At 43.2% G+C, this 26,592-nt stretch overlaps 1 protein-coding gene across 1 annotated transcript in view; it reads left to right on the forward strand.

The window, feature by feature from the left end:
- Positions 1-2,934: 2,934 nt before the first annotated feature.
- Positions 2,935-26,592, forward strand: part of fbxo28 (F-box protein 28) — a 38,371-nt gene continuing 14,713 nt past the window's right edge. The window contains exons 1-2 of the mRNA XM_043687397.2: positions 2,935-3,180; positions 5,860-5,969. Of these exons, the coding sequence (XP_043543332.1) occupies positions 2,950-3,180; positions 5,860-5,969 (341 nt within the window). The 5' untranslated portion in view covers positions 2,935-2,949. The remainder of the gene's footprint in view (positions 3,181-5,859; positions 5,970-26,592) is intronic.

The raw sequence follows: 26,592 nt of genomic DNA on the forward strand, positions 1-26,592 counted from the left end.
GAACGCGATGAGAAATTAGAAAGACCTATTGGTTATTTTTCCAGGAAATTGAATATTCATTAGCAGAAATATTCAATAGTTGAGAAGGCAACCTTGAGCTTGGTTTGGCGTTACACCATTTCAATGTTTATGTTACCAGTAATGTATCTGAGACATTCAAATACACTGATTATAACCCATTGAAGTTTGTGGAGTAATTTAAGGACAGAAATGCCAGACTGGTTAGATGAAACTTGTTGTTACAGCCATTCAATTTGAAAATTGTGTATGTGGCAGGACGAGAAAATGTGATTGCTGACACATTGTCAAGACTGGAAAGAGAAACAGAGGCATTAGGTGGCTGGAGTAAAAGAGACTGAACCAAAATATAGCAGTGCATGTTTTTAGTCAATGTAATGTATGTGAGTGTTATAGAGTATTAACAGTTTAAGATTAAAGGGTTTAAAAATGAAGTCATCTTTGGATATTGATTTTTTTTAAGAGGGAGATGTAATGATGCTGCTCTTTTAACAAGGTTATGTTGTCCTTCGCTTTTTTTCAGACAGGTTGTAAAATTAATTCTGAAAAGTCTGGCTTTCAATGGGTTTTACTGCCTATTTGATTATACCTAACAGATACTGCCTCACACATTTATGTTTTAAAAAAACTTGCAAAACAAAAGGGGAGTGGCCAGTTCTCCAAGCTCAGCCTTTCTCTGATTTGATCTGGTTTTCACTGAAAGCAGTCAGGCAGTTGAAAAGCTGTTAGACCCAAAGAAGGAGGTCCACACTGATCCTTCTCTCTCTCGGACATCTCTCCTATAAGACCCTGTTGTGATTTTACCTTTTGTGCCAAGGGGTGTTTATGAGGATTGTTACAAGTATTTGGAACAGCATCATTAAGTTGGGATAATCTGTTGGGGTTTCAGATCGGGTAAGTTATTTGGTATTCTGTTCTCTTTTGTTTGTCTTTCATTCAGTAATCTTGTAAATAAATTCTGATTTATTTAAAGCCAAGTGGTTTGACCAGAACATCCCTCCTGGAACACTTGCTTAAAACAACCAGGTAAGTTAGGGTCCAGGCTACTTTCTTGAAATGTTTTGAGGGGGTTTGGCCTGGTCCATAACAAATGCTAACTCTGATTTCTCGTCCTGGTTGCTGATAGGCCTGTTAAGCCTTTCCAGCAATTTCTATTTTTGTGTCTGATTTACAACATCTACAGTTTTTATTTTCCCAATTTCCTGGGTCTCTAAATTAATAGGCCAGCAAACGTAGCACTGGGCTATCACTCCCCCCCCTTGTTTTGGTGGATTATCCTTGCCCTAGAGGATTTTGGTTATTCTAGAAGGATGTCCCTGTACTAGAAGGCTGTCCCTATCTTGGAAACATCTTCCTGTTCTGGCAGGATCTCCCTAGTCTAGAAAGATCTCCCTATTCTATAAGGATCTCCCTGTCTCGGAAGGATTTCCCTGTTCTAAAAAGATGGCCCTGTTCTAGAAGGATCTCCATGTTCGAGAAAGGCCCCCATGTTCTAGAAGGATTGCCCCATTCTCCAAAGATCTCCCTGGTTGTAGAGGGATCTCTCTGTTCTAGAAGGATCTCCCTGTTCTAGATGGAGCGCCCTATTCTAGAAAGATCTCCCTGTTGTAGAAGGATCTCTCTGCTCAAAGATACCCCCCTGTTCTTGATGAATCTCCCTGTTATAGATGGAGCGCCCTATTCTAGAAAAATCTCCCTGTTGTAGAAGTATCCCTCTGTTCTAGAAATATCCCCTGTTCTAGATAGATCTCCCTGTTATAGATGGAGCGTCCTATTCTAGAAAGATCTCCCTGTTGTAGAAGTTTCTCTCTGTTCTAGAAATGCCCCCGTTCTCGATGGATCTCCCTGTTCTAAATGGAGTGCCCTATTCTAGAAAAATCTCCCTGTTGTAGAAGTATCCCTCTGTTCTAGAAATATCCCCTGTTCTAGATAGATCTCCCTGTTATAGATGGAGCGTCGTATTCTAGAAAGATCTCCCTGTTGTAGAAGTATCTCTCTGTTCTACAAATGCCCCCGTTCTCGATGGATCTCCCTGTTCTAGATGAAGTGCCCTATTCTAGAAAGACCTCCCTGTTGTAGAAGGATCTCTCTGTTCTAGAAATGCCCCCATTCTCGATGGATCTCCCTGTTCTAGATGGAGTGCCCTATTCTAGAAAGAAATCCCTGTTGTAGAAGGATCTCTCTGTTCTAGAAATGCCCCCGTTCTCAATGGATCTCCCTGTTCTAGATGGAGCGCCCTATTCTAGAAAGATCTCCCTGTTGTAGAAGGATCTCTCTGTTCTAGAAATGCCCCCGATCTCGATGGATCTCCCTGTTCTAGATGGAGCGCCCTATTCTAGAAAGATCTCCCTGTTGTAGAAGGATCTCTCTGTTCTAGAAATTCCCCCGTTCTTGATGGATCACCCTGTTCTAGATGGAGCGCCCTATTCTAGAAAGATCTTCCTGTTGTAGAAGGATCTCTCTGATCTAGAAATAACCCCATTCTCAATGGATCTCCCTGTTCTAGATGGAGCGCCCTATTCTAGAAAGATCTCCCTGTTGTAGAAGGATCTCTCTGTTCTAGAAATGCCCCCGTTCTCGATGGATCGCCCTGTTCTAGATGGAGCGCCTTATTCTAGAAAGATCTTCCTGTTGTAGAAGGATCTCTCTGATCTAGAAATAACCCCCACCCCCCCGTTCTAGAAAGATCTCCCTGTTCTAAATGGATCTCACTTCTGTAAGGATCTCTCAGTTCTAGAAGGATCGCCCTATTGCAGAAAGATCTCCCTGGTGTAGGAGGATCTCTGTTCCAGAAGAATTACTGTTCTCGCACCATCTCCCTGTTCTAGAAGGTTCCAATCGATCTCCCATTGGTCAATGTTCCCGTCGATCACGTGCGCAAGCGCTGCCGTTCGCACACGCGCGGACGTGTAAACGTCAGAGGGCGCGTGGATGCGTCACGTCCGGCCGGTTAAGATGGCGGATATGAGCGGAGCAGCCGCTGGGGCTGAAGCTGGGCCCGCCGCAGATCCTGGGCCCGAGCCTCTCACCGGCACAGAATTCAGCACAAATTCCGGGATAGAGCAACTGCATCAGAATAATCCCCTCCTTAACCTCCCGATCGTCGCCATCGACTCCATCCTCGGGTTAATGTCGTACGATGAGATCAGCGGCCTGAGAATGGTGAGCACAGACATCGAGCAAAATAACAGGGAAATAATGTCGGTCATTCCCGTATCAGGAAACTATCACGCAACTCCTTCCTGTCAAACAGCACCAGCAAAATAATACCGTTCAACTAACATCAGGCAAACAAATACACTCAATTATCATCAGTCAACTAAAGTCAGTCAGATAACTTCAACCAAATAACATCAGTCCACTATCATTAGTTAAATGCATCACCTGATCAAACATTGCTTCATGAAATGGGAATTATGCCAGGCAAATTTGCTGGAATTCATTGAAGAGGTAACAAGGATAAATAAAGGGGCAGCAGAGGATGTAATGAAATTTGGATTTTCAGAAAGTATTTGATATGCTACAATACATTAGGCCACTTAATATGATGAGCCCATAGTGTTGGGTGTAGTTATTAGGCCGGATAGAGGATTGGCAAAACTAATACACAGAGAATTGTAACAAGGAGTGCATTTTCATAATGACACACTGTAACTAGTGGAGTGCTATAATGACCAGTCCTGGAGCCATAATTGTTTACAACTTATATTAAAGACTTGGATGAGGACAGTGTATGTACTATAGAAATGCTTGTGGATGACACAAATAGGTGGAAAAGCAAGTTGTGAGAATGACAAAGACTCTGGAGATGATATAGACAGGTTAAGCAAGTGGGTAAAAATTTGACAGATGGAATATAATGTGGGATTATGTATTTGGCAGGTATGATAATTATTATTTAAATGGAGAAAGACTGCTGAAAGCTACAGAACAGAGGAATTTGAGAGTCCTCATTCATAAATCTCAAAACACTCGACCCAAGATCAATAGGCAAGGCAAATAGAATGTTGGCATTTATTTTAAAGGAAATAGTGTATAAAGGTAGGAAAGTTTTGCTAAAATTATACAAGGCACTAGTCAAACCACAGCTGGATTAGTGTAAACAGTTTTGGGTCTCCTATCTAATTAAAGAAAAATTGGTATTGAAGGCCATCCAGAGAAAGTTCACAGAGCTGATACTGGGAGGTACTTTCTTATCAGGAGAGGATGAGTAGGTTAGGCCTATACTTATTGGAATTTAGAAGCATGAGAGGTGACCTTTATTGAAACGTAGAAGATATTTATGGGATTTGACAAGATAGATATGGACAGATTGTTTTACCTTGCTGGGACAGTCAGGGACCAGAGACCAGAGTCTAAGAATAAGGCCTGTCTGTTTGAAACAGGTGAGGAGAAATTTCGTCTTTTCAAATGGTAGTGAATCTGTGGGATTCTTGACCACAGGGAATCCAGTGTTATGGCAGAAAAGTGGAGTTGAGAATGATCAGATAAACTATGGTCTCGTGGTTGGTGAAGGAGACCTGATGGCCTGAATGGCTTTACTTCTACTCTACACCTGTGGCCTTAAAGAGCATCAGTCAAACTATGTCAGTCAACTCCTATCAATCAAAAGCATCTGTCCACTTACATCAGTCAAACAGCATCAGTCATGTAATGAGTTAAACAATAAAAGTCAGATAACTTCAGTCAACTCATGTCAGTCATCTAAAGTCAGTCTACCAACTGGAGTCCACTAATCTCTTTCAAATAACATCAATCCGATAATGTCAGTCAGATAATGTCAGGTAACTCATATCAGCCACGTAACATCAGGCCTCCACTGGCTATCAAATAATATTAGCGAACTCCGAGTCATGCAGCACAGATGAGACCTAATCATATTTTTCCAGCACTTGGCACACACCCTTGAATGTTATTACACTTCGAGCGCTTTTCCAACTACTTTTTAAAGGAGTGAGATTTCCCACCTCTACTCTTAGGCAGTGCATTCTATATTCCCATCCAGTTCTGGGTGAAAAACATTTTCTCCAAGTCAGCTGTAAACATTCTGCTGTTTACCTTAAAATTATGTCTCCTCATTATTGACTCTTCAGTTAAGGGGAATAGCTGCTTCAAATCCACCCCGTGCCCATCATAATCTATATGCCTCAGTTAAGTCCTTTCTCGACCTTTCTTGTTCTGAAGAAAACAATCCAAGTCAATCCAGCATCTCTTCAAAGCTAAAATGCTCTATCCTAGGCACCATTCTCCGGTGGAATCAAATCTTTACTATAGTGATCTCGTAGAATGGCAGAGGAGACTTAAAGGGCTGAATGGTCTGGACCTGCTCCATATGTTCTGAACTAGCTTCAGTAAAGTAAGGTCAATCAATGAAATTTGCAATTGAATATCCATCAATCAATTAATATGAATTAATTAAAACTAAAAAACTAATAGCAATCACTTCAATTAATGTGTCATGAAATATCATTGTCAGTTAATGTCAATAAATTTCAAACAATGTCAGTCAATTCATGTTAAGCAATTATTATCAATCAATTAATACCAATATCAATCCATGAATATTAAACAATTAATGTCAATCCATGAACATCAGTGATGCTGAGGATCGGCAATGGGGCAGCAAGAAAGGGAAAAACACTCTGGAATGACACAAAGAGATTGGACTAATATGCTGGGAATCACAGAGAGCTGCCAATAAGTGACATTCCATGCATTTTGGGAGTGAAGATCATACCCTGAGATTTGGGCAAGCGTGGGGTATCTACTGCCTGTGTATTTTTTTAAAACTATCTGATGATGTTATCGGGAATCTGTCAGTTCCGTGCATCTTTTCTGCAGGTATGCAAACGGATGGATGCAGTTTGTCAGCGGATGCTGAACCAGGGCTTTCTGAAAGTCGAGCGGTATCACAGTTTGTGTCAGAAACAGGTTAAAGCGCAGCTACCACGGTGAGTAACTGGCAGTAAGAGTGGCATGGTGGTATAGTATTGTCTTCACAGCTTCTTAGTGTATTTGACTTCAGATTGTCATCTGGCATTAAATGTGAAAGGGAAGATGATCTCTGCTGATTATTGAAGTTTGTAGTGTAGGTTCACTCAGCTTGACCCTTGCATTTGTGGATTGTGCTATAATGGAGATTGCAAAAATTGGGTCTATATATTCTGGCATTTAGAAGAAATGTACAGAATTCTGGAGGGATTGCATGGTAGACATTGAATGGTTGTTCCTCCTGACTGGGAAATATAGAATACAGATGCACAGTCTCAAGCTAAACAACTGATCAATTACAGATAAGACTGAAGAATTTGTGAAGATCTTCAGTCAGAAGAGTCTTGTAAATGATCCATTTCAGCTTCCTCCTGAGGTCCCCAACATCATTCAGTCAGTTTGGTTCACTCTGTGAGATATGAAGAAAAGCTGAGAGCACTAGATACTGCAAAAGCTATGGCCATGACAGTATTCTGGGAATAGCACTGACTAAATGTGCTCCACAACTTGTTGCCTGTCAAGCTATTCCAATACAGCTATAACATTGGCATTTACCCAACAATGTGAAAAATTGCTCAGGTTATGTTAAGCTGCACATGCAATAACCTGCTCATTGTTGCTTGGTTCAAACACCAAGCAAAGCATTGAGTTCCAGAGGTGAGCGTGCTCGACATCATGACAGCATTTATCTGAGTGTGGCGTCAAGTAGCTCTAGCAAATCTAGAGGGAAAAAGGTTTCTGGTTGGGGTCAGATCTAGCACAAAAGAAAATGGTTGTAATTATTGGAGATCAGTCATGTCAGCTTTAGGACATCTCAGTTCCTAAGGGTAATGTCCTAGGTCCAACCAACTTCAGCGATTTCATCAATGACCTTCCTTCCATCATAAGGACGGAGGTGGGGATATTTGCAGATGATTGCATGATGTTCAGCATCATTCATGACTCCTCAGTTACTGAAGAAGTCCATGGACAAATGAAGCAAGATCTGGACGATATCCAGGCTTGGACTGACCAGTGGCATGTGACATTTGTATCACACAAGTGCCAGACAATGACGATCTCCAACAAAACTGAGTCTAATCATTGCCCCTTGGCGTTCGATGGCATTACCATTTCTGAATCTTCCACAATCATATCCTGTGAATTACTGTTGACCAGAAATGAAATTGGACCAATCATTTAAATTTTGAAACTACAAGAAGTTGAAGGCTAGGAACCCTGCAGTGAATAGTCTCCTCCTGTCTCACCAAAGGCTGTCCAGCATTTACATTGCACAAGTCAGAGGTATGATGAAAGTGAATCTTGAAGACTGTGTTGTCTGCCTTCTGCAAGAGTCAAGGGGCTGTTTGGGGCTGGGAGGAACTTTGTGTTGGAGGGGAGGGTTTCAATTGCCATCTTCCACGTCGGTACTAACCACATTGATGGAACTGGAAAGGAGGTTGTGCTGAAAGATTTTAAGCAGTTAGGAGCTAAACTAAAAAGCAAAATCTCCAAGATAATCTCAGGATTGCTACCTCAGCCAAGGACAAACTGACATCAAGGGTAAATAAAGTCAAGGAGTTAAATGAGTGGTGTGGCAGAAATGTGTTGTAGTTCATGGGGCGCTGACTGTAGTATCGGGATAGAATGGAGCTGGTCCACTGAGGCAGGCTTCACTTACACAATGCTTTGACCAGCATCTGAGCAAATTTGTGCGGCAGAGAAGGATTTAAACTAATTAGAAAGGGAAGGGTTGGGAATTGGGATTACTTAAGCTTACAAAGCAATAGACTATTGTGGTATTGCAAGATGACTATTTTGACAGTGATACCCAGAATGGGAAAGGGTGTACAAGTGCAAATGGAGTCAAAGGGAGAAAATGGTAAAAGAAAAAGGGAAATTTAAAGACTATCAAATGTGTGCAGGATTCAGAACAAAATAAATGAATTAATAGCACAGATCGTGATTAATGAGTATGCTCTCACAGCCATTTTGGTAACATGATTACAAGGAGATTGAAGATGGGAGCAAAGTATTCAGGATTTTGCAACTTTTTGGACAGGCAAGAAAGAAAGGGTGTTGGGTAGCATTGCTGGTGTGGGTTGGAAAATATGAAAGCAAGAAATGACCTAGGATTGGTTGATGAAGGTTTTAAAAGAAAACAAGCGGAAGAAGACACTGGTAGCAGTAGTTTATATGCTTCGTAACAGTTGGACAGAATAAATCAGAAGGTAATAAGGGCATGTAAAAGGTAATATGCTAATCATAGGTGACTTTAATCTTCACCTAAATTGGGAAAATCAAAATGTCATCAAGGAAGAATTGGGAGAGTGCATGCATGTCATTATAGAACGTAGAACATTACAGCGCAGTACAGGCCCTTCGGCCCTCAATGTTGCGCCGACCTGTCATACCAATCTGAAGCCCATCTACACTATTCCATGTACGTCCATATGCTTGTCCAATGACGACTTAAATGTACTTAAAGTTGGTGAATCTACTACCGTTGCAGGCAAAGCATTCAATACCCTTACTACTCTCTGAGTAAAGAAACTACCTCTGACATCTGTCCCACATCTATCACCCCTCACTTTAAAGCTATGCCCCCTCGTGCTCGCCATCACCATACTTGGAAAAAGGCTCTCCCTGTCCACCCTAGCTAACCCTCTGATTATCTTATATGTCTCTATTAAGTCACCTCTCAACCTTCTTCTCTCTACCGAAAACAGCCTCAAGTCCCTCAGCCTTTCCTCGTAAGACCTTCCCTCCATACCAGGCAACATCCTAGTAAATTTCCTCTGCACCCTTTCCAAAGCTTCCACATCCTCCTTATAATGCGGTGACAAGAACTGTACACAATACTCCAAGTATTGCGGTCGCACCAGAGTTTTGTACAGCTGTAGCATAACCTCATGGATCCGGAACTCAATTCCTCTATGAATAAAAGCTAAAACACTGTGTGCCTTCTTAACAACCCTGTCAACCTGGGTGGCAGCTTTCAAGGATCTGTGTACCTGGACACCGAGATCTCTCTGGTCATCTACACTACCAAGAATCTTACCATTAGCCCATTACTTTGCATTCCGGTTACTCCGACCAAAGTGAATCACTTCACACTTGTCCACATTAAACTCCATTTGCCACCTCTCAGCCCAGCTCTGCAGCTTATCTATGTCTCTCTGTAACCTACAACATCCTTCATCACTATCCACAACTCCACCGACCTTAGTGTCGTCTGCAAATTTACTAACCCACCCTTCTACGCCCTCATCCAGGTCGTTTATAAAAATGACGAACAGCAGTGTACCCAACACCAACCCTTGTGGTACACCACTAGTAACTGGACTCCAGGATGAACATTTCCCATCAACCACCACTCTCTGTTTCCTTTCAGCAAGCCAATTACTGATCCAAACTGCTATATCTCCCACAATCCCATTCTTCCGCATTTTGTACAATAGCCTACTGTGGGGAACCTTATCGAACGCCTTGTGTTTGGATCCAATCAGGGATCAGTCTATTTTGGATCAGGCAATGTGTATTGAGGCATATTTATTAAATTAAGTCAGAGGAAAAGAACTCCCAGAAAACAGTGTTCATAATATAGTAACGTTTAACATTTAGTTTGAGATGAGCAACTTGGGTTGGAAATGACGGTGCTTAACTTTAATGAAGGTGAGTTCATAAGGATGAGGACAGAGTTGCACTGGGAAAGAAGTTCAGCACTAAAGACGGTTTAGAAACAATGGCAAACATTTAAGTAAATAGTTCATTACTCACAGCAAAGATACACCTCCAGGTGAGAGAGAAGATTCTGAGAAGAGAATAAACTAACTATGGTTAATCAGGGAAATTATACATATTATGAAATAAAGAGAAAAAACATGCAACATGGCAGAGATTAAGGTAAACCAGAGGATTGGCAAAGGTTTAAAAGCTAACAAAAGATTATCAAGAGTAATGAAGGAGAAAATAAACAATGAGGGTAAACTGACAAGTAATTTAAGAACAAACAGTAAGAGCTTCTTCAAATATATAAAAGATAAGAGAGGCTATAGTGAACATAGTCACCTTAGAAATTGAGGCTGGGGAAATAAAGTGGGAATCCAGGAAATGGCAGAAGAGTTGAACAAATCCTTTGCATCAGTTGTCACAGTAAAGGACACAGCATTGCAAAAATGCTAAATAATTGAGGGGTCTGTCTTGTGGGTGGAAGAAAAAATAAATACAATAACTAACATCAGAGAGAAACTACTAGGGAAACTAAAGGGGCTAAAGGCCAATGAGACTTAAGACATAATGGATTGCATCTTAAGATTTTAAAGAAAATTGCTACTGAATTAGTGGATGTACTAGCAGTGATCTTACAAGAATCCTTAAAATCTGAAAAAGGTCTAGAGGATTGGAAAACATCCAATGTAACACACTCATTCAAAAAAAAGAGGGAGACAAAAAAAAACAACAGCAGACCAATTCGCTTAACATCTGATATTTGGAAAGGTTAATAAGGTGAGATCCCATGGGGTTTGTTAGCATGGATTGAGAATTGGCTACCTAGTAGAAGACAGAGTTAGTATAAAGGGGGCATTTTCAGGATAACTAGTGGAGTGCCATAGCGATTCGCGCCATAGCGATTAGTAATTATTTACCATGTGTATCAGTGATATGGATGATGGAATAGATGTACATGACACACAAATAGATGTGAAGGCAAGTATTGGTGATGACAGAGTTTACAGAGAGATATAGAGTTGACAATAACTTGGCAGATGGAAATTAATGTTCCTAACAGGATAGATGTGGAGAGCTTGTCTCCCATGTGGGAGAGTCTAGGACCAGAGAGCATGATGTCAAAGTAAGAAGTCCGCAATTGAAGACTGAAGAGGAATTTCTTATCTCAGAGAGTGGCGAGTTTGTGTTATACTTTACTACAGAGGGCTGTTGAGGCTGGCTCATTATGTATCTTCAAGTAAATTTAAGGCTGAAGCAGACATACTTTTGAGGACTGTGATGCGGTCAGCAGCTGAGTGCTCCTGGTGGAATCCAAACTGGGTGTCACTGAGCAGGTTATTGCTGAGCAGGTGCTGCTTGATACCACTGTTAATGACACCTTCTATCACTTCACTGATGATAGAGAGTAGGCTGTTGGGGTGATAATTGGCTTAGTTGGATTTGTTCTGCTTTTTGCGTACAGGACATACCTGGGCAACTTGCCACATTGTCAGGTAAATGCTAGAATTATAGCTGAACTTGAACAACTTGGCTAGGGGAGCGGCAAATCCTAGAGCAAAAGTCTTTGGTACTATTGTTGGAATGTTGTTAGGGCCCATAGCCTTTGCAGTGTCAGTATCTCCAAATGTTTGTTGATGTCAGTGAATGAAAATGACTGAAGACCCCTATGATGCTGGAGACCACTGGATGAGGCCAAGATGAATTATCCAATCAGTGCTTCTGGCTGACGATTGTTGCAAATCCTTCAGCCTTATCTTTCGCACTGATGTGCCAGGCTCTTCCATCATTGAGGATGGGATATGTGTGGAGTCGCCTTCTCCAGTGAGTTATTGAATTGTCCACTACCATTCACAGCTGAATGTGGCAAGACTGCGGAGTTTAGATCTGATTTGTTTGTTGTGGGATCACTTAGATCTGTCTGTCACTTTTGCTTATGTTGTTTGATGGCTTTACCTACCTCATTTTCAGTATGTATGGTACTGCTCTCAGGTTAAACCACCACCTGTCATCTCTCTGTAACAGAACAGCAGCCCTGTGGTCTGGTAGGACTATGGTGACTTTACCGTTTTGCTATAACCTATGTGTATTAACACACAGCACCTGTACTTTGCAGACAAAAGGAAAATACATGCACACAGCATCTGTTTCAAGTCAATGAAATAAATAACACCTATTCGCTGACTGTTTTCTCAGTGCAATGCCTTGACGAGTCACAATTCACCTGCCTGGTTTAACAAAATGTTTGTTATCTGTCAATCATAATTAACTGGTGCACTTTACATCGCAGCGCCTCTACCAGTTAGTCCACTGATTGGTCCCAATCAGTCAGCCTCTTCTATCATTCAGAATAAATATTGATTTTCCCTTAAATTAGTATTTTTGCAAATTACATTGATATGCAAGATGAAAAGTTTTAACAAGATGTTTCAGCAATACTTAGCTTCTGGGTTATCACACAGTTATTAGACTCTCAGATTGGAGATGATCTTTGCCTGGCACTTCTGTGGTGCAAATGTTACTTACCACACACCAGTCCAAGCCTGGATGTTGCTACATATGGAGTTGGGCAGCTTCAATATCTTAGAAATTGCAAATGGTGCTGAGCGTCCCCATCTCGTGGCCAGTACGGTGGCACAGTGGTTAGCACTGCTGCCTCACAGCGCCAGGGACCCGGGTTCAATTCCCGCCTCAGGCGACTGTCTATGTGGAGTTTGCACATTCTCCCCGTGTCTGCGTGGGTTTCCTCCGGGTGCTCCGGTTTCCTCCCACAGTCCAAAAATGTGCAGGTCAGGTGAATTGGCCATGCTAAATTGCCCGTAGTGTTAGGTGCAGGGGTAAATGTAGGGGAATGGGTCTGGGTGGGTTGCGCTTCGGCAGGTCGGTGTGGACTTGTTGGGCCAAAGGGCCTGTTTCCACACTGTAAATAATCTAATCTAAATTAGGTTTGTACAAATTGAAGATGTAGACACTTTCTTACCCAGTAAATGCATGCATTCACTCCAGGCAAGAGGATAGCTACCCAACAGGAAGAGGAGGTTAGGTATAAATGGATCATTTTCAAGTTGAGTGCAACTGGTGGAGAACCACAAAGATCAGTGCTGGGTCCTCAGTTACTTACAGTTTCTATCAATAACTTGTAAGAAAGGGCTGAATATATGGTAACTAGATTTGCAGATTTGCCAGTAAGTAAGTTAGCAAGAGGAGGTAAGCTGTTTAAGCATATAGACAGGTTAAGTGTGTTGGCAAAAATTTGTCAGATGAAGTATAAAGTTGGAAATTGTGAACATATCCACTTTGGCAGGGTGTCCTGGTATGTGAATCACATAAAGTCAATACGCCCGTACAGTACATAATTAGGAAGACAAATAAATATTGACGAGGGGAATGGAATAAAAAAGTAGGCATTTGCTGCATTTATAGAGGGTGTTGGTGAAACCATAGCTGGATCATAGTTTCTCTCCCTTTATTGAAAAAATATTTAATTACAGTCATTCAGAGCAAGTTTAAACCACTCATTCTTGGGGTGAGGTTAAACAGTTACAAACAAAAGCAAAATATAGTTGGAAATCTGAAAACAGAAAATTCTGAAGAAACTCAGCAGGTTTGGCAGCGTTTACAGCAGGAAAAAGAGAGCTGATATTTTGAGTCCAATATGACGATGTCAGAACTGGAAGGGGTTGGAGTCATTCCTGGCACGTAGGAAGTTGGTTATGTTTGTTGGAGGTCACTCACCTCTGCTCCAGGATATGTCTGCTGGAGTTCCTCAGGGCGGTGCCTTGGCCTAACCATCTTCAGCTGTTTCATAAATGACCTTCCCTTCATCATATGTTCTGAAGTGGCAATGTTCTCCAATGATTGCACACTGTTCAGCATCATTTGCAACTCTTCAGGTACTGAAGCATTGCATGTCTAAAGGCAACAAGATCTGGACAATCTCAAATAAGAGACAATCTCAACACAGCTCCTTGATATTCAGTGACACTGCCAATATTGAATTCTTACCATCATTGGGATTACTATTGACCAGAAACTCAACTGGACTTGCCATAAAATGCAGTGACTACAAGAACAGGCCAGAGACTAGGAATCTAGCAGGGAGTAACTCCCCTCCTGACTTCTCAAAGCCTGTCCACCATCAACCAGGCACATGTCAGACTGTGATAGAATACTGCTACTTTTTGATTTTATTTGATTTTATTGTCACATTTTACCTAAGCACAGTGAAAAGTTTTGATTTGTGTGCAGTACAGGTAGATCATACCATGCAAAGTGCATAAGGATAATAGAACAGAGCAAGGAATACAATGTTACAGCTGCAGAGAAGGCGCACAAACAGCAAGGTCAACATTAAATTTGAAATTTGAGAGGTCTGTTCAGAAGTCTAATAACAGGGAGGAAGTTGTTCTTGAATCTGCTGGTACTTGTGTTTAAACATTTGTATCTTCTGCCTGATGGGAGAGACTATAACTGGGGTGGAAGGGGTTGTTGATTATGTTGGCTGCCTTTCATTGTGAAATGAAATCCAATCCCGATAAATGAGAGATGATGCACTGGAATAGGACAAACAAATCCAAGGAATATATAATAAACTGTAGGACACTGGGAAGCACCAAGATTAGAGAGACCTTGGTGTGCATGTCCACCAGTCCCATAAGATAATGGGATGGTTTGATCAAAGTGGCTAAGAAGGCATATTGGTGAGGTATAGAGTATAAGAACAGGGAGGTTTTGCTGGAATTGTACAAAACTTTGGATCAGTAACAGCTAGAGTATTGTGTGTTTCTCTGGAATACATATTACAAGAGAGCTATGATAGCACTGGAGAGAGTGCAGAGGACATTTACCAGGATGTTGCCTGGGCTAGAGATCTTTAGTTATGAAGTGAGATTGGATAGATTGGCAATCTGAGTACTTACATCCATTGAAATCCTTTTCGTGTGTAATCATTATTATGTTGGAAGCAGGGAAGCCAATATGTTGCACAGCAGACTCTTTCAAACAATAATGCAATAATAAAAACCAAAAGAACTACGGATGCTAGAAATCGAAAGCAAAAACAGAAATTGCTGAAAAATCTCAGCAGGTCTGGCAGTATCTGTGGTGCGAAATCAGAGTTAACGTTTTAGGTCCAGTGACCTTTCCTCAGAACAGTGCAATGATGGTAGATAATTTCTTATTTTGTGTTGACTACCAGCGATAACTCCCCTACTCTTCTTTGAACAGTGTAACTCCTGCTGTCAATTGGAGAGGCCTCAGGCATACCCAGTCCATGCAGCAGCCAGTGGTACATGTGTAATCAATACCTTTCCACTTGGTGATGGGAGTTCAGATAGATATTGATTTCTGTTTCATGCATTTGGGAAAACATAATTTGCCCGCAATCATTTATTTCTAGTTCTGCATCTGTGATAGAATCTCAGTGGGATTTCATGAGTGCTATCTCCTTAAAATAGATCCAGTGTGTTAATCCTAGTTCACTAGGTAAATAATCCCACTGTCATTGTTTAGAGTTCTGCATTAGGTAACTCAATTTTTATCAATTTTTATCCAACCTCTTAGTCCGGGAACTCCGCACTGCCCGGTTCTACCTCCTTCCCAAGATCCACAAGTCTGACCACCACGGCTGACCCATTGTCTCAGCCTGCTCCTGCCCCACTGAATTCATCTCCACCTACCTTGATGCTGTCCTATCCCCCCTAGTCCAGGAACTCCCCACATACGTTCGAGACTCCATCCATGCCCTCCATCTCCTGCAAGACTTCAGTTTCCCTGGCCCCCAACGCCTCATCTTCACCATGGACATCCAATCCCTCTACACCTCCATCCGCCATGACCACAGCCTCCAAGCCGTTTTTTCCTTTCCCGACGTCCACTTCCACTGACACTCTCATTCGTTTGGCCAAATTGGTCCTCACCCTTAACAATTTCTCCTTCGAATCCTCCCACTTCTTCCAGACCAAAGGGATAGCCATGGGCACCCATATGGGCCCCAGCTATGCCTGTCTCTTTGTCGGCTATGTAGAACAGTCCATCTTCCGTAATTACACCGGCACCACTCCCCACCTCTTCCTCCGCTACAGTGATGACTGCATCAGCTCCACCTCGTGCTCCCGGAAGGAGGTTGAGCAGTTCATCAACTTCACAACACATTCCACCCCGACATTAAATTCACCGTGCCTTGGCAGCAGCTGCCCCAAGCTTCAGCGCATCCCTCAACACGTAGTCCTGGACCTCGGAATGAGCCAGTCTGCAACACTCAGTCGGGGTCAACTCCTTCAGCTGGAAGATCAACAGGTTTCGGACCACCCAGAGAGCGTCCTTCACCGAGTTGATGATCCTCCAGGCACAGTTGATGTTCGTCTCGGTGTGCGTCCCGGGGAACAGACCGTAGAGCATGGAGTCCTGCGTCACGGCGCTGCTCGGGATGAACCTCGGCAAACACCACTGCATTCCTGTCCAGACTTCTTCTGCGTAGGCACATTCCAGAAGGAGGTGTGTGACAGTCTCGTACCCCCCACAGCCGCTTTGAGGGCAGCGTGTGGTGTGGCTGAGAGTCCGGGCATACATAAAGGATCTCACAGGCAGAGCCCTTCTCACCACCAGCCAAGGCATGTCTTGGTGCTTGTTGGAAAGTTCTGGCGATGAGGCATTCTGCCAAATGGCTTTGACAGTCTGCTCAGGGAACTGCTCAATAGGATCCGCCCTCTCCTTTTCCCAAAGGGTCTCAAGGACACTACGTGCTGACCACTTCCTGATGGACTTGACAGATACAATTGTTTTACAAAATGGTTTCTTAGCAAGGAGGGCAAACTTTTGACCATAAAATGGTTTCCTGACACATTGTGCCAAAATCTCTTCAATGTTAGGCCTAGAATAATCTCCAAGCTAGGACCAGACTCCTGCTTTTTAAGCACTAAATCATTCTGTACCTGAGGCTGAGATGTTACTGTAAGGTTGCATTTAAACCAATTCATTAGTCTTTGAATTAAACATGCTCTCTTTTCAGGGTTGTGATTCAAATTCAAATAAGACGTAAGATCTGATTAGTTAGAGTTGACAGTGGGGCAGTCTGTAAGGTCTGTAGAGTAGTCTGCAGAAAAGCTTCATCAATATTACCTTTTACAGAGTTTGTATTTAATAACCGGTAATGGCTACTCAATATCATCATAAAGTCCCAAAATGCAATTAAATCCAATCCATAGCAGGTAAGCAGTAAGAGTTAATTTTCTACTGGCTTCAACAGTCTCAGCACTGAAAATGGCCTCTCTCTCTAGTGTCCTTTTGAACTCTCAAGTCAGGGTCTTGTAACAGCAAAGGTCTTTTTCTCTGTGCCTGTCCGGCTTGCAAGGGGTAATAAGATTCCACTGCAATCGACAGGATCTGACCGTCAATTACAAGACTTTTGATAGTACCAAGTTTCGCTTCAGGGTCAAAATCAAATACTGTCATTAATTTCATAAGGGAACAGCCGTGAATGTTATCACTTGGTATCCTGTTCACACAGATTCACTGATGTTAAGGCAAATGTTCTTAATTGCCTGAGGGCATCCTGTTTTCACTTGGTGAGCACAGATGTCCCTATCTTCTGCATTCTTTGTGCTCCCCCCAACTTTTTCTGAGCTTTCCTGTCTGTCTATTTTCTAGCACAGCAAATGTGTTCTATAATTCAGCATTACATTTTAGCCTAAATGTTAAAAGACAAGTTTTAAGGCTATAGGCTTTCTCATGACTATCCCTTATCAGACCTTGCCTTTCCAAATACATGTAAATCCTGTCCCTCAAGATTCCCTCCAACAACCTCAGAGAGAAATAAGGAAGAAGAGGATCAAATATGAAGGTAAGCTAGCCAGTAATATTAGAAATGATAGCAAAAGTTTCTTTCAATACTTAAGAAACAAATGAGAGGCAAAAGTAGAAATTGGGCCGCTCCAAATTGATGCAAGAAGACTAGTGATGGGAGATAAAAAATAACTGAAGAACTTAATAAATACTTTGTGTCAGTCTTCACAGGTGGAAGGCATGAGTAATATCCCAACAATTAAGGAGAGTCAAGGGGCAGAGTTGAGTATGGTAGCCATTACAAAAGAGAAAGTGCTAGAAAAGCTAAAAGGTCTAAAGCTTGATAAATCTCCTGACCCCGATGAGCTACATCCTAGTGTCCTGAGGGAGGTGACTGAAGAAATAGCAGAGGCGTTGGTTGTAATCTTTCAAAAATCACTGGAGTCAGGGAAAGTCCCAGATGATTGGAAAATCGCAGTTGTAACCCCTTTGTTCAAGAAAGGATCAAGACAAAAGATGGAAAACTATAGGCCGATTAGCCTAACTTCTGTTGTAGGTAAAATTCTAGAATCCATCGTTAAGAATGAGATTTCTAAATTCTTGGAAGTGCAGGGTCGCATTAAAACAAGTTAGCATGTATGTAGTAATGGGAGGTTGTGCCTGACAAGCCTGTTAGAGTTCTTTGAAGAGGTATCCAATAGGTTAGACCAGGGAAACCCAGTGGATGATATCTACCTAGACTTCCAAAAGGCCTTAGATAAAGTGCCTCACGGGAGGCTGCTGAGTAAGGTGAGGGCCCATGGTGTTCGAGGTGAGCTATTGGTATGGATTGAGGATTGGCTGTCTGACAGAAGGCAGAAAGTTGGGATGAAAGGTTCCTGTTTGGAATGGCAGCTAGTGACAAGTGGTGTCCCACAGGGTTCAGTGTTGAGGCTGCAGCAGTTCACTTTATCTATTAATGATCTGGATGAAGGGACTAGAGGCATTCTGGTGAAGTTAGCTGATGATACGAAGTTAGGCGGACAGGCAAGTAGTTCTGAGGAGGTGGGGAGGCTGCAGAAAGATTTAGATAGTTTATTAGAGTGGTTCAAGAAATGGCTGATGAAACTCAATGTGAGCAAGTATGAGGTCTTGCACTTTGGGAAAAAAAATACAGGCATGGATTATTTTCTAAATGGTGAGAAAATTCATAAAGCCAAAGTACAAAGGGATTTGGGAGTGCTAGTCCAGTATTTTCTAAGGTTGACTTGCAGGTTGAGTCCGTGGTTAAGAAAGCAAATGTAATGTTGTCATTTATCTCAAGGTTGGAATGTGAAAACAGCGATGTGCTACTGAGACTTTATAAAGTGCTGGTTAGGTCCCGTTAAGAATACTGTGTCCAGTTTTGGACTCCACACCTCAGGAAGAACATACTGGCACTGGAGCATGTCCAGTGGAGATTCACACAGATGATCCTTGGAATGGCAGGCCTAACATATGATGAATGGCTGAGGATCCTGGGATTATATTCATTAGAATTTAGAAAGTTGAGGAGAGAGCTAATAGAAACTTACAGGATAATGCATGGCTTAGAAAGGACGCTGGGGATTTGTTTCCGTCAGGCGGGGATACTAGGACCCGTGGGCACAGCCTTAGAATTAGAGGGGGTCAATTCAAAACTGAAATGAGGAGACATTTCTTCAGCCAGAGAGTGGTGGTCCTGTCGGATTCATTGCCACGGAGTGCAGTGGAGGCCGGGATGTTAAATGTCTTCATGGCAGAGGTTGATAAATTCTTAATCTCACAAGGAATTAAGGGCTACGGGGAGAGTTCAGGTAAGTGGCACTGAAATGCCCATCAGCCATGATTGAATGGCGGAGTGGACTTGATGGGCTAAATGGCCTTACTTCCACACCTCCATCTTATGATCTAATGAACCTGCCCACCACCGATGTCAGACTCACTGCTGAAAAGTTTCCTGGCTTTTCCTTACCACTTTTCTTTAAATAGTATGCTGAATATACATATATGTTCTGGAGCATTTTTCCCTGCCCTAGATGAACACAAAATATTTCATGAACTCTTCCTTTTCTTATTTTTATTTTTTTATTAGATTCCCTATAGTTTGGCAACAGGCCCTTCTGCCCAACCAGTCCACACCGACCCTCCAATGAGTAACCCACCCAGATCCATTTCCCTCTGACTAATGCACCGAGCACTATGGGCAATTTAGCATGGCCAATTCACCTGACCTGCACATCTTTGGATTGTGGGAGGAAACCGGAGCAGCCGGGGGAAACCCACGCAGACACTGGGAGAATGTGCAAACTCCACACAGACAGTCGCCTGAGGCTGGAATCGAACCTGGGATCTTGGCGCTGTGCGGCAGCAGTGGTAACCACTGAGTCACCATGCCGCCCCGTCTACTGAACAGGATGGTAAATGGGGAGAAGGATAAGTTGCATGAGGATATCAGACTCGTTAGCTAGGCAGAGCAGTGGTAAATGGAAATCAGCCCACAAAAGTGTGAGATAGTGCACTTGGGGGTACTAATAAGGCAAAGGATGACACTGAATAATAGGCCCCTGTAAGCTACAGAAGGTAGACTGTGGTCAAGAAGTCACAAGGGATACTTGTCTTTATTAACTAAGGCATAGAAAGCAGGTACAGGACAGTTATGTTGGAATAGTAGAAGATGCTGGTCAAGCCACAACTGGAGTAACTCTGGCCACACCACATTATGGGAAGGACTGCACTGGAGAGAGTGCTGAGGAGATGATGCTTCCTGGGCTAGAAAGTCTGAACCATGATGAAAGAATGGACGGGCTGGGGTGCCCCCGCCCAGCAAAGTTTGACAGGAGATCCAATAGAGGATGTAAGATTGAGGTGGAGAAGCAGGCATATTCTTCATTTGTAGAGGATTCAATATCCAGAGGGCATAATTTTAAGATGAGGTAGAGACTTAGAGGAGAGTTGAGAATTTTTCAACTTGGAAGTGGGTGAAGAGTCATAAATTCTCATAATAGCTAAATATTTAGAAATTTATTTGTGTCACCATAGCATCCAGAGCTGCAGGCCAAATGCCAGAAAAAGTGAATTGTGTAATCAGATTTTGAGCCAGTGTGGAGCTAACTGGCCAAATGACCTTTCTGTGTAAATATCAATGAGTCTACTTCTGTAACCTCTTCCAGTCCTACAAGCCTGAGATTTCCACACTCCTCCAGTTCTAGCCTCTTGTGAATCTCCAATTAAAGTCACTCAATCATTGACAGCCATGACTTAAGTAATTGAGTCCTCAGCCTTGAAATCACCTTGCTAAAATTCCTCCATCTTACTACCCTCTTCCTAACAACACTCCTTAAAGCCAGGGTCATGGCATGCCTGAGTATTACATCATGTAGCTTGGCATTAGACTGTGTCTGATGAAGCTTTTGAAGAGTCTTGGATCACTTTGCTAGGTTAAAATTACTAAGTGAGGAAAAGTTGTTGCTGATGACTCTGACCATCCCTGAATACAGGTCTGACTGACTTTTCAATGACTGTTTAATAATGTAAAACTTTCTTGATGAAAAAGATCCAAACTAAGTTAAAAAAGCATTAGTAATCAAGAGATGGCAGTGGAAAATAGATCTAGTTTTGAAAGCGTCTTTGGTGTCTGAAATTCCCAGCCAGAACTGTCTAGTCCCACTGGTGTCATGTGTATCAAGCTGCCTTGTGTCAAATATAATATTCGAGGCTGAACCATAACAGCATTTCCAGCATTTCTCAACACAAAGCATATTGCCACTCTCTGTGCTTTGTGAAAGAGTTGGAATAATTAAAATTTTGTTTGGCTTTATCAACAGCAAAATCGTAAGAAAATTAAAACCACTACTTAGTTTTGTAGCCCAAACTATCCAAAGCATCTGCATCATGGGGTTGCAGATATGGCGGGGAGGGAAGGGTTATGGGTGGGGAGAGGAGCAAAGTGGCGAGGTGGTGATAGGTAAACACAGGTAGGAGGTGCAATTTAGTAGGTCGATGGTAGCTGGAAGGGGGGTTTGGTCGGTGGAATGGAAGGGAGGAGGTGGGGCTGGAAAGGCAGCTGGGGAATGGGTGGAAAGGTTATTTGAAATTGGAGAACTCAATGTTGAGTTCTGAGGTGGTGGGCCAACAGGTTTTGCATGTTTTATGGTTGCAGGAGAAGATACCAGGGAGTTCGGGGGAGTGAAGGGGATGGAGAAGAGGGGTGTTGGTTAGAAGGGTGAAGCGAACCAAGGAGTGGTAAAGGTAATGGTCCTTGTGGAAGGTGGAGAGGGGAAGGAGATCTGGATGGTAGGGTCTCATGGAAGTTGGCAAAAGTGTTTGAGGATGATAATATTGGATATTATCTGGTGGGGTGGAAAGTGAGGACAAGGGGTCCCTGTCTTCATTATGTTTGGATGGGGCAGGGTTTAGAACTATGGAGCATGGAACATGGAGGGCGGTCTGGATAACGGGGGGGGGGGGGGGGGGGGGGGGGGGGGTAAGCACATTGTTTAAAATAGGTGGACATCTGGGATGCTTGGGAGTAGAATGCCTCCTCGTCCGAGCAGATGAGACTGAGAAATCTGGAAAATGGGATGGAGCTTTTGCCAGATATGAGCTAGGAGGAGGTGTCGTCCAGGTAGTTATAGGAATCTGTGGGTTTGTAGTAAATGTCAGTTCATAAACTCACCGGAGATGGAAATGGAGATGTCAAGTAAGGAGAGGGGGTTGTCTGAGATAGACCAAGTAAATGTAAGGGCAGGGTGGAAATTGTTGCCAAAGTTGATGAACTGCTCCAGTTCAGACTGGGTGCAGGATGCAGCACTAACGCAGTCATCGATGTAAAAGTGGAAGAGTTGGAGAACAATGCCTGTGTATGGACTGGAGAAAGTGAGGACTGCAGATGCTGGAGATCAGAGCCCTTCTTCAGGAATGGGCTTCAGGAAGGGTTTATGCCCGAAACGTCGATTCTCCTGTTCCTTGGATGCTGCCTGACCTGCTGCGCTTTTCCAGCAACACATTTTCAGCTCTGTGTATGGACTGAACAGGGACTGTTCGATGTAGCCTACAAAGAGGCAGGCATAGCTAGGGCCCCTGTGCGTGCCCATGGCCACCCCCTGGATTTGGAGAAAATGGGAAGAGTTGAAGAAAAAGTTATGGGTGAGGACTAATTCAGTAAGGCAGAGGAAAGTATTGGTGGAGGGGAACTGGATGGGCCTGTTGGAGAGGAAGAAACTGAACTGAAAATGTGTTGCTGGAAAAGCGCAGCAGGTCAGGCAGCATCCAAGGAGCAGGAGAATTGACGTTTTGGGCATGAACCCTTCTTCTCCAGCATCTGCAGTCCTCACTTTCTCCGAGGAAGAAACCGAAGTCTTGTAGGCTGTCCTTGTGGGAATAGATGTGTATAGGGCTGGGGAACTGGAAGTTTCCGAAGAGGTGGAGGGTGTGGTTGGTGTCCCAGATGTAGGTGGGAAGTGCCTGGACTAAGGGGAGAGAATGAAGTAGAGGTAGGAAGAATTTGGAGGAGCTCCTGCAGAGATATCTGGGGGCTGAGATAAATGGCCTCCAACAATCACACCAATCTTCCATTGTGCCAAATATGACTGCACCCTGTGGAGAGTTTTCCCTCTGTTGCCCATGATTCCAGTTTTGCTCAGGTTCCTTGATGTCAAGGGCAGTCACTGGAGTTTAGCTCTTTTAACCATAAACAGAACAACCTCGGGTATCTGAACATTGATTATCCAAATTTCAGATTATCCAAACAGGAACTCAAGGTCCCAATGCTTGTGCAAACCGTGTTATCCAAACAATCAATTATCCAAATATTTAATTATCTGAACAAAATCCTCCCCACCCATGTCATTCAGATAATCGAGGTTGCTCTGTAGTGTCAAAGGCTGAATGGAAATCAGAAGCCAATTCACCTTGAAGGAACCCAAACTGAGCATCAGTGACTAGGGTGTTGCTGAGTAATTGCCACTTGATAATGCTGTTGGTGATCCTTTTGACCGACTCCAATTTGTCTATTGGACCAACAGACCTACGTCAGATGCCATATCACTTGCCCTTCGCTCCTCCCTAGAACATCTCGACACCAAAAACAGCTGTGTAAGAATCCTACTCATTGACTACAGTTCAGCTTTCTTCACTATCATCCTCTCGAGACCGATTACAAAATATAGTAATCTCGGACTAAGCCCCACTCTCTGCGACTGGATCCTCAGTTTCCTGACCCACAGGCCACAATCAGTGAAGACTGGGGACAATATTTCATCCTTGCGTAACATTCACCACTGGAGCCGCCCAGGGTTGTGTACTCAGCCCCCTACTGTACACACTGTATACCCATGACTGCATCACCAAATACTAGACTAATGCCATTTACAAGTTCACTGATGACACCACTACAGTCGGTCGAATCTCAGAAGGCGATGAAACAGACTACAGACGGGAGGTGGAAGACTTGGAAACACGGTGCACTGAGAATAACCTAGCTCTCAATGCCAGCAAGATCAAGGAACTCATTATTGACTTTCAGCGGGATGTTACTCATGCCCCCTACACATTAACAGCACAGAAATGGACGAGTGGAGAATATCAAGCTCCTGGGAGTGGTCATCAACAACAAGCTTTCTTGGACTCTTCATGTGGACCCACTGGTAACAAAGGTCCAACAATGTCTCTTCTTCCTCAGGCAGCTGAGAAAAATTTGGCATGATGGCGAATACCCTTGCCAATTTTTATAGGTGTGCCATCAAGAGCATTCTGTCAGGATGTATCACTACCTGGAGAAAGTGAGATCTGCAGATGCTGGAGATCAGAGCTGAAAATGTGTTGCTGGAAAAGCGCAGCATGTCAGGCAGCATCCTAACCTGCAATCTTCTTCCTGACCTCTCCGCCCCCACCCCAGTCTGACCTATCACCCTCACCTTGACCTCTTTCCACCTATCGCATTTCCGACGCCCCTCCCCCAAGTCCCTCCTCCCTACCTTTTATCTTAGCCTGCTGGACACACTTTCCTCATTCCTGAAGAAGGGCTTATGCCCGAAACGTCGATTTTCCTGTTCCCTGGATGCTGCCTGACCGGCTGTGCTTTTCCAGCAACACATTTTCAGCTGTATCACTACCTGGTATGGCAATTGTACTAGTCAAGATCAGAGACAGTTACAGAGAGTGGTGAACTCGGTCCAGACAATCACAAAGGCCAACCTCCCATCTATAGAATCATCTACCAGGCCCGTTGTCCAGGAAAGGTCACCAGCATTCTCAGGAATTATCCCACCCTGGCAATGTTTTTCTACAACCTCTACCATCAGGGAGAAGGTACAGAAGTCTGAACACGTGCACTAGCTGGTTCCGTAACAGTTTCTACCCTACTGTTGTTAGAATACTGAATGGACTCTCAAACTCTGAGTATTCACCTATACCTGTGTTTTGGTTTTTGCCGCTGTTTACCTATTATTTACTTATCTACGCTATTTAACCAGGTGATCTGCCTGCATTGCTTACAAGACAAAGCTTTTCACTGTGCCTCTGTACACGTGACAATCAATTCAATTCTATTACTTTGCTGACGATCAAACAAGCTGATGGGCAGTAAATGACTTGTTGAATTTGTCCTGCTTTTTGTGCACATGCCTAAGAAATTTTCCACATTGTCAGGTTAATGCCAGCTGTACTGGAACAGCTTAGCTAGGAATGCGGCTAGTTCTGGAGTTCAAGTGTTCACTAGTTTTGTAGGAGTGTTGCAGTATCCATGACTTCAGCTATTTCTTGATATCACATGGAGTGAATCAAATTGACTGACTGAAACTGGGGGCATCCAGAGGGGGCTAAGATTGATCATCCACTTCAGTGCTTTTGGCTGAAGATTGTTGCTGCAAGTGCTTATGTCTTGTCTTTCACACAGATGTGTTACTCCCCCATAGTTGAGGGTAGGGATATGTGAGGAGCCTCTATCTGTTAGTTATTTAATTATCCACCACCATTCATGTCTGGAAATGATAGGACCACAGATTTCTGACCTGTTATTGAGAGTCACTTTGCCCTATTTTTTGCATGCTGATTCCACTGTTCTGCATGCAGGGAGTCCTGATTTATAGCTTCACTAGGTTGACACCTCATGGTGCTGTTTCTGACATACTCTCCTGTACTCATTGAATTAGGATTGACCAGCTGCCCTGTTGGTAATGGTGGAGTGGAGGCATATATTGGGCCAAACAGTTACAGCTTGTGATTGAATACAATTTTGCTATAGTCCCCATGGATGCCCGTAAGGACTGTGCGGTGGTCTCACCTACTATTAACTCATGTGTAGACATATCTGCAACAGGCAGATTGGTGAAGACAGTGTAAAATAAATTATTTCCCCCCCCCCCCCCCTTGTTCTTTCTCTTACCACCCACCACAGACTCTCTCTTGCAGCTGTGGCAAGCTCAGTCAACGTTACCAGGCCACTCAGAATACATTCTGTGCCCTCGATATGCACAGTACTTCCTCCAAGTATTGTTCAACAAGTTAGAGAGGGAAAGTTGGTAATCAGTCAGAGGTTCCCTTGCCCCTTGTTGATCTGATACCACGAGATTTCATTGCGTTTGCAATTAATGTTGAGAATGCAGGACCAATTCCTTCCCATATTTATACCACTTTATCTGTCCTGTCCAATACAATGGTAATGGTGGTGTCTGGGACTTGTGACCTACAGTATTTGTAGGACTAGTCCAGTTCCATTTCTGTTTAGTGGTAGCTCCCAGGAGCAAAAATAAAGTGCAGGAGAAATTCAGCAGATCTGGGAGCATCTGTAGGGAGAAACAGAGTCAACATGTTTGTGGTTACAGGTAAATGCTTTGTCAGAACTGAAAAGATGGTATGCTGATGACAGGGGTCTGGGCTGGCTTAGAGAGGTGGGAGGAATGCGTCTAACACATATATTGAGATGGTGGCCAGAGAGAGTGAAAGGTAAGGAAAGCAGACAACAGAAATGCTGATCGTAAACTGGGGAAGAGGTAAATACTAAATAAGTGATAACTGGAACTGTGAGTAGTTGAGAATGGGTTCACTGCGCTGGGAGCAATCAGTACAGAACAGAACCTGAGAGTAGGTAATGAA

Source organism: Chiloscyllium plagiosum, unplaced genomic scaffold, assembly GCF_037043375.1.
Source record: "Chiloscyllium plagiosum isolate Xiang-an unplaced genomic scaffold, Cpla_swu_hap1 HiC_scaffold_3, whole genome shotgun sequence".
Taxonomy (NCBI): Eukaryota; Metazoa; Chordata; class Chondrichthyes; order Orectolobiformes; family Hemiscylliidae; genus Chiloscyllium; species Chiloscyllium plagiosum.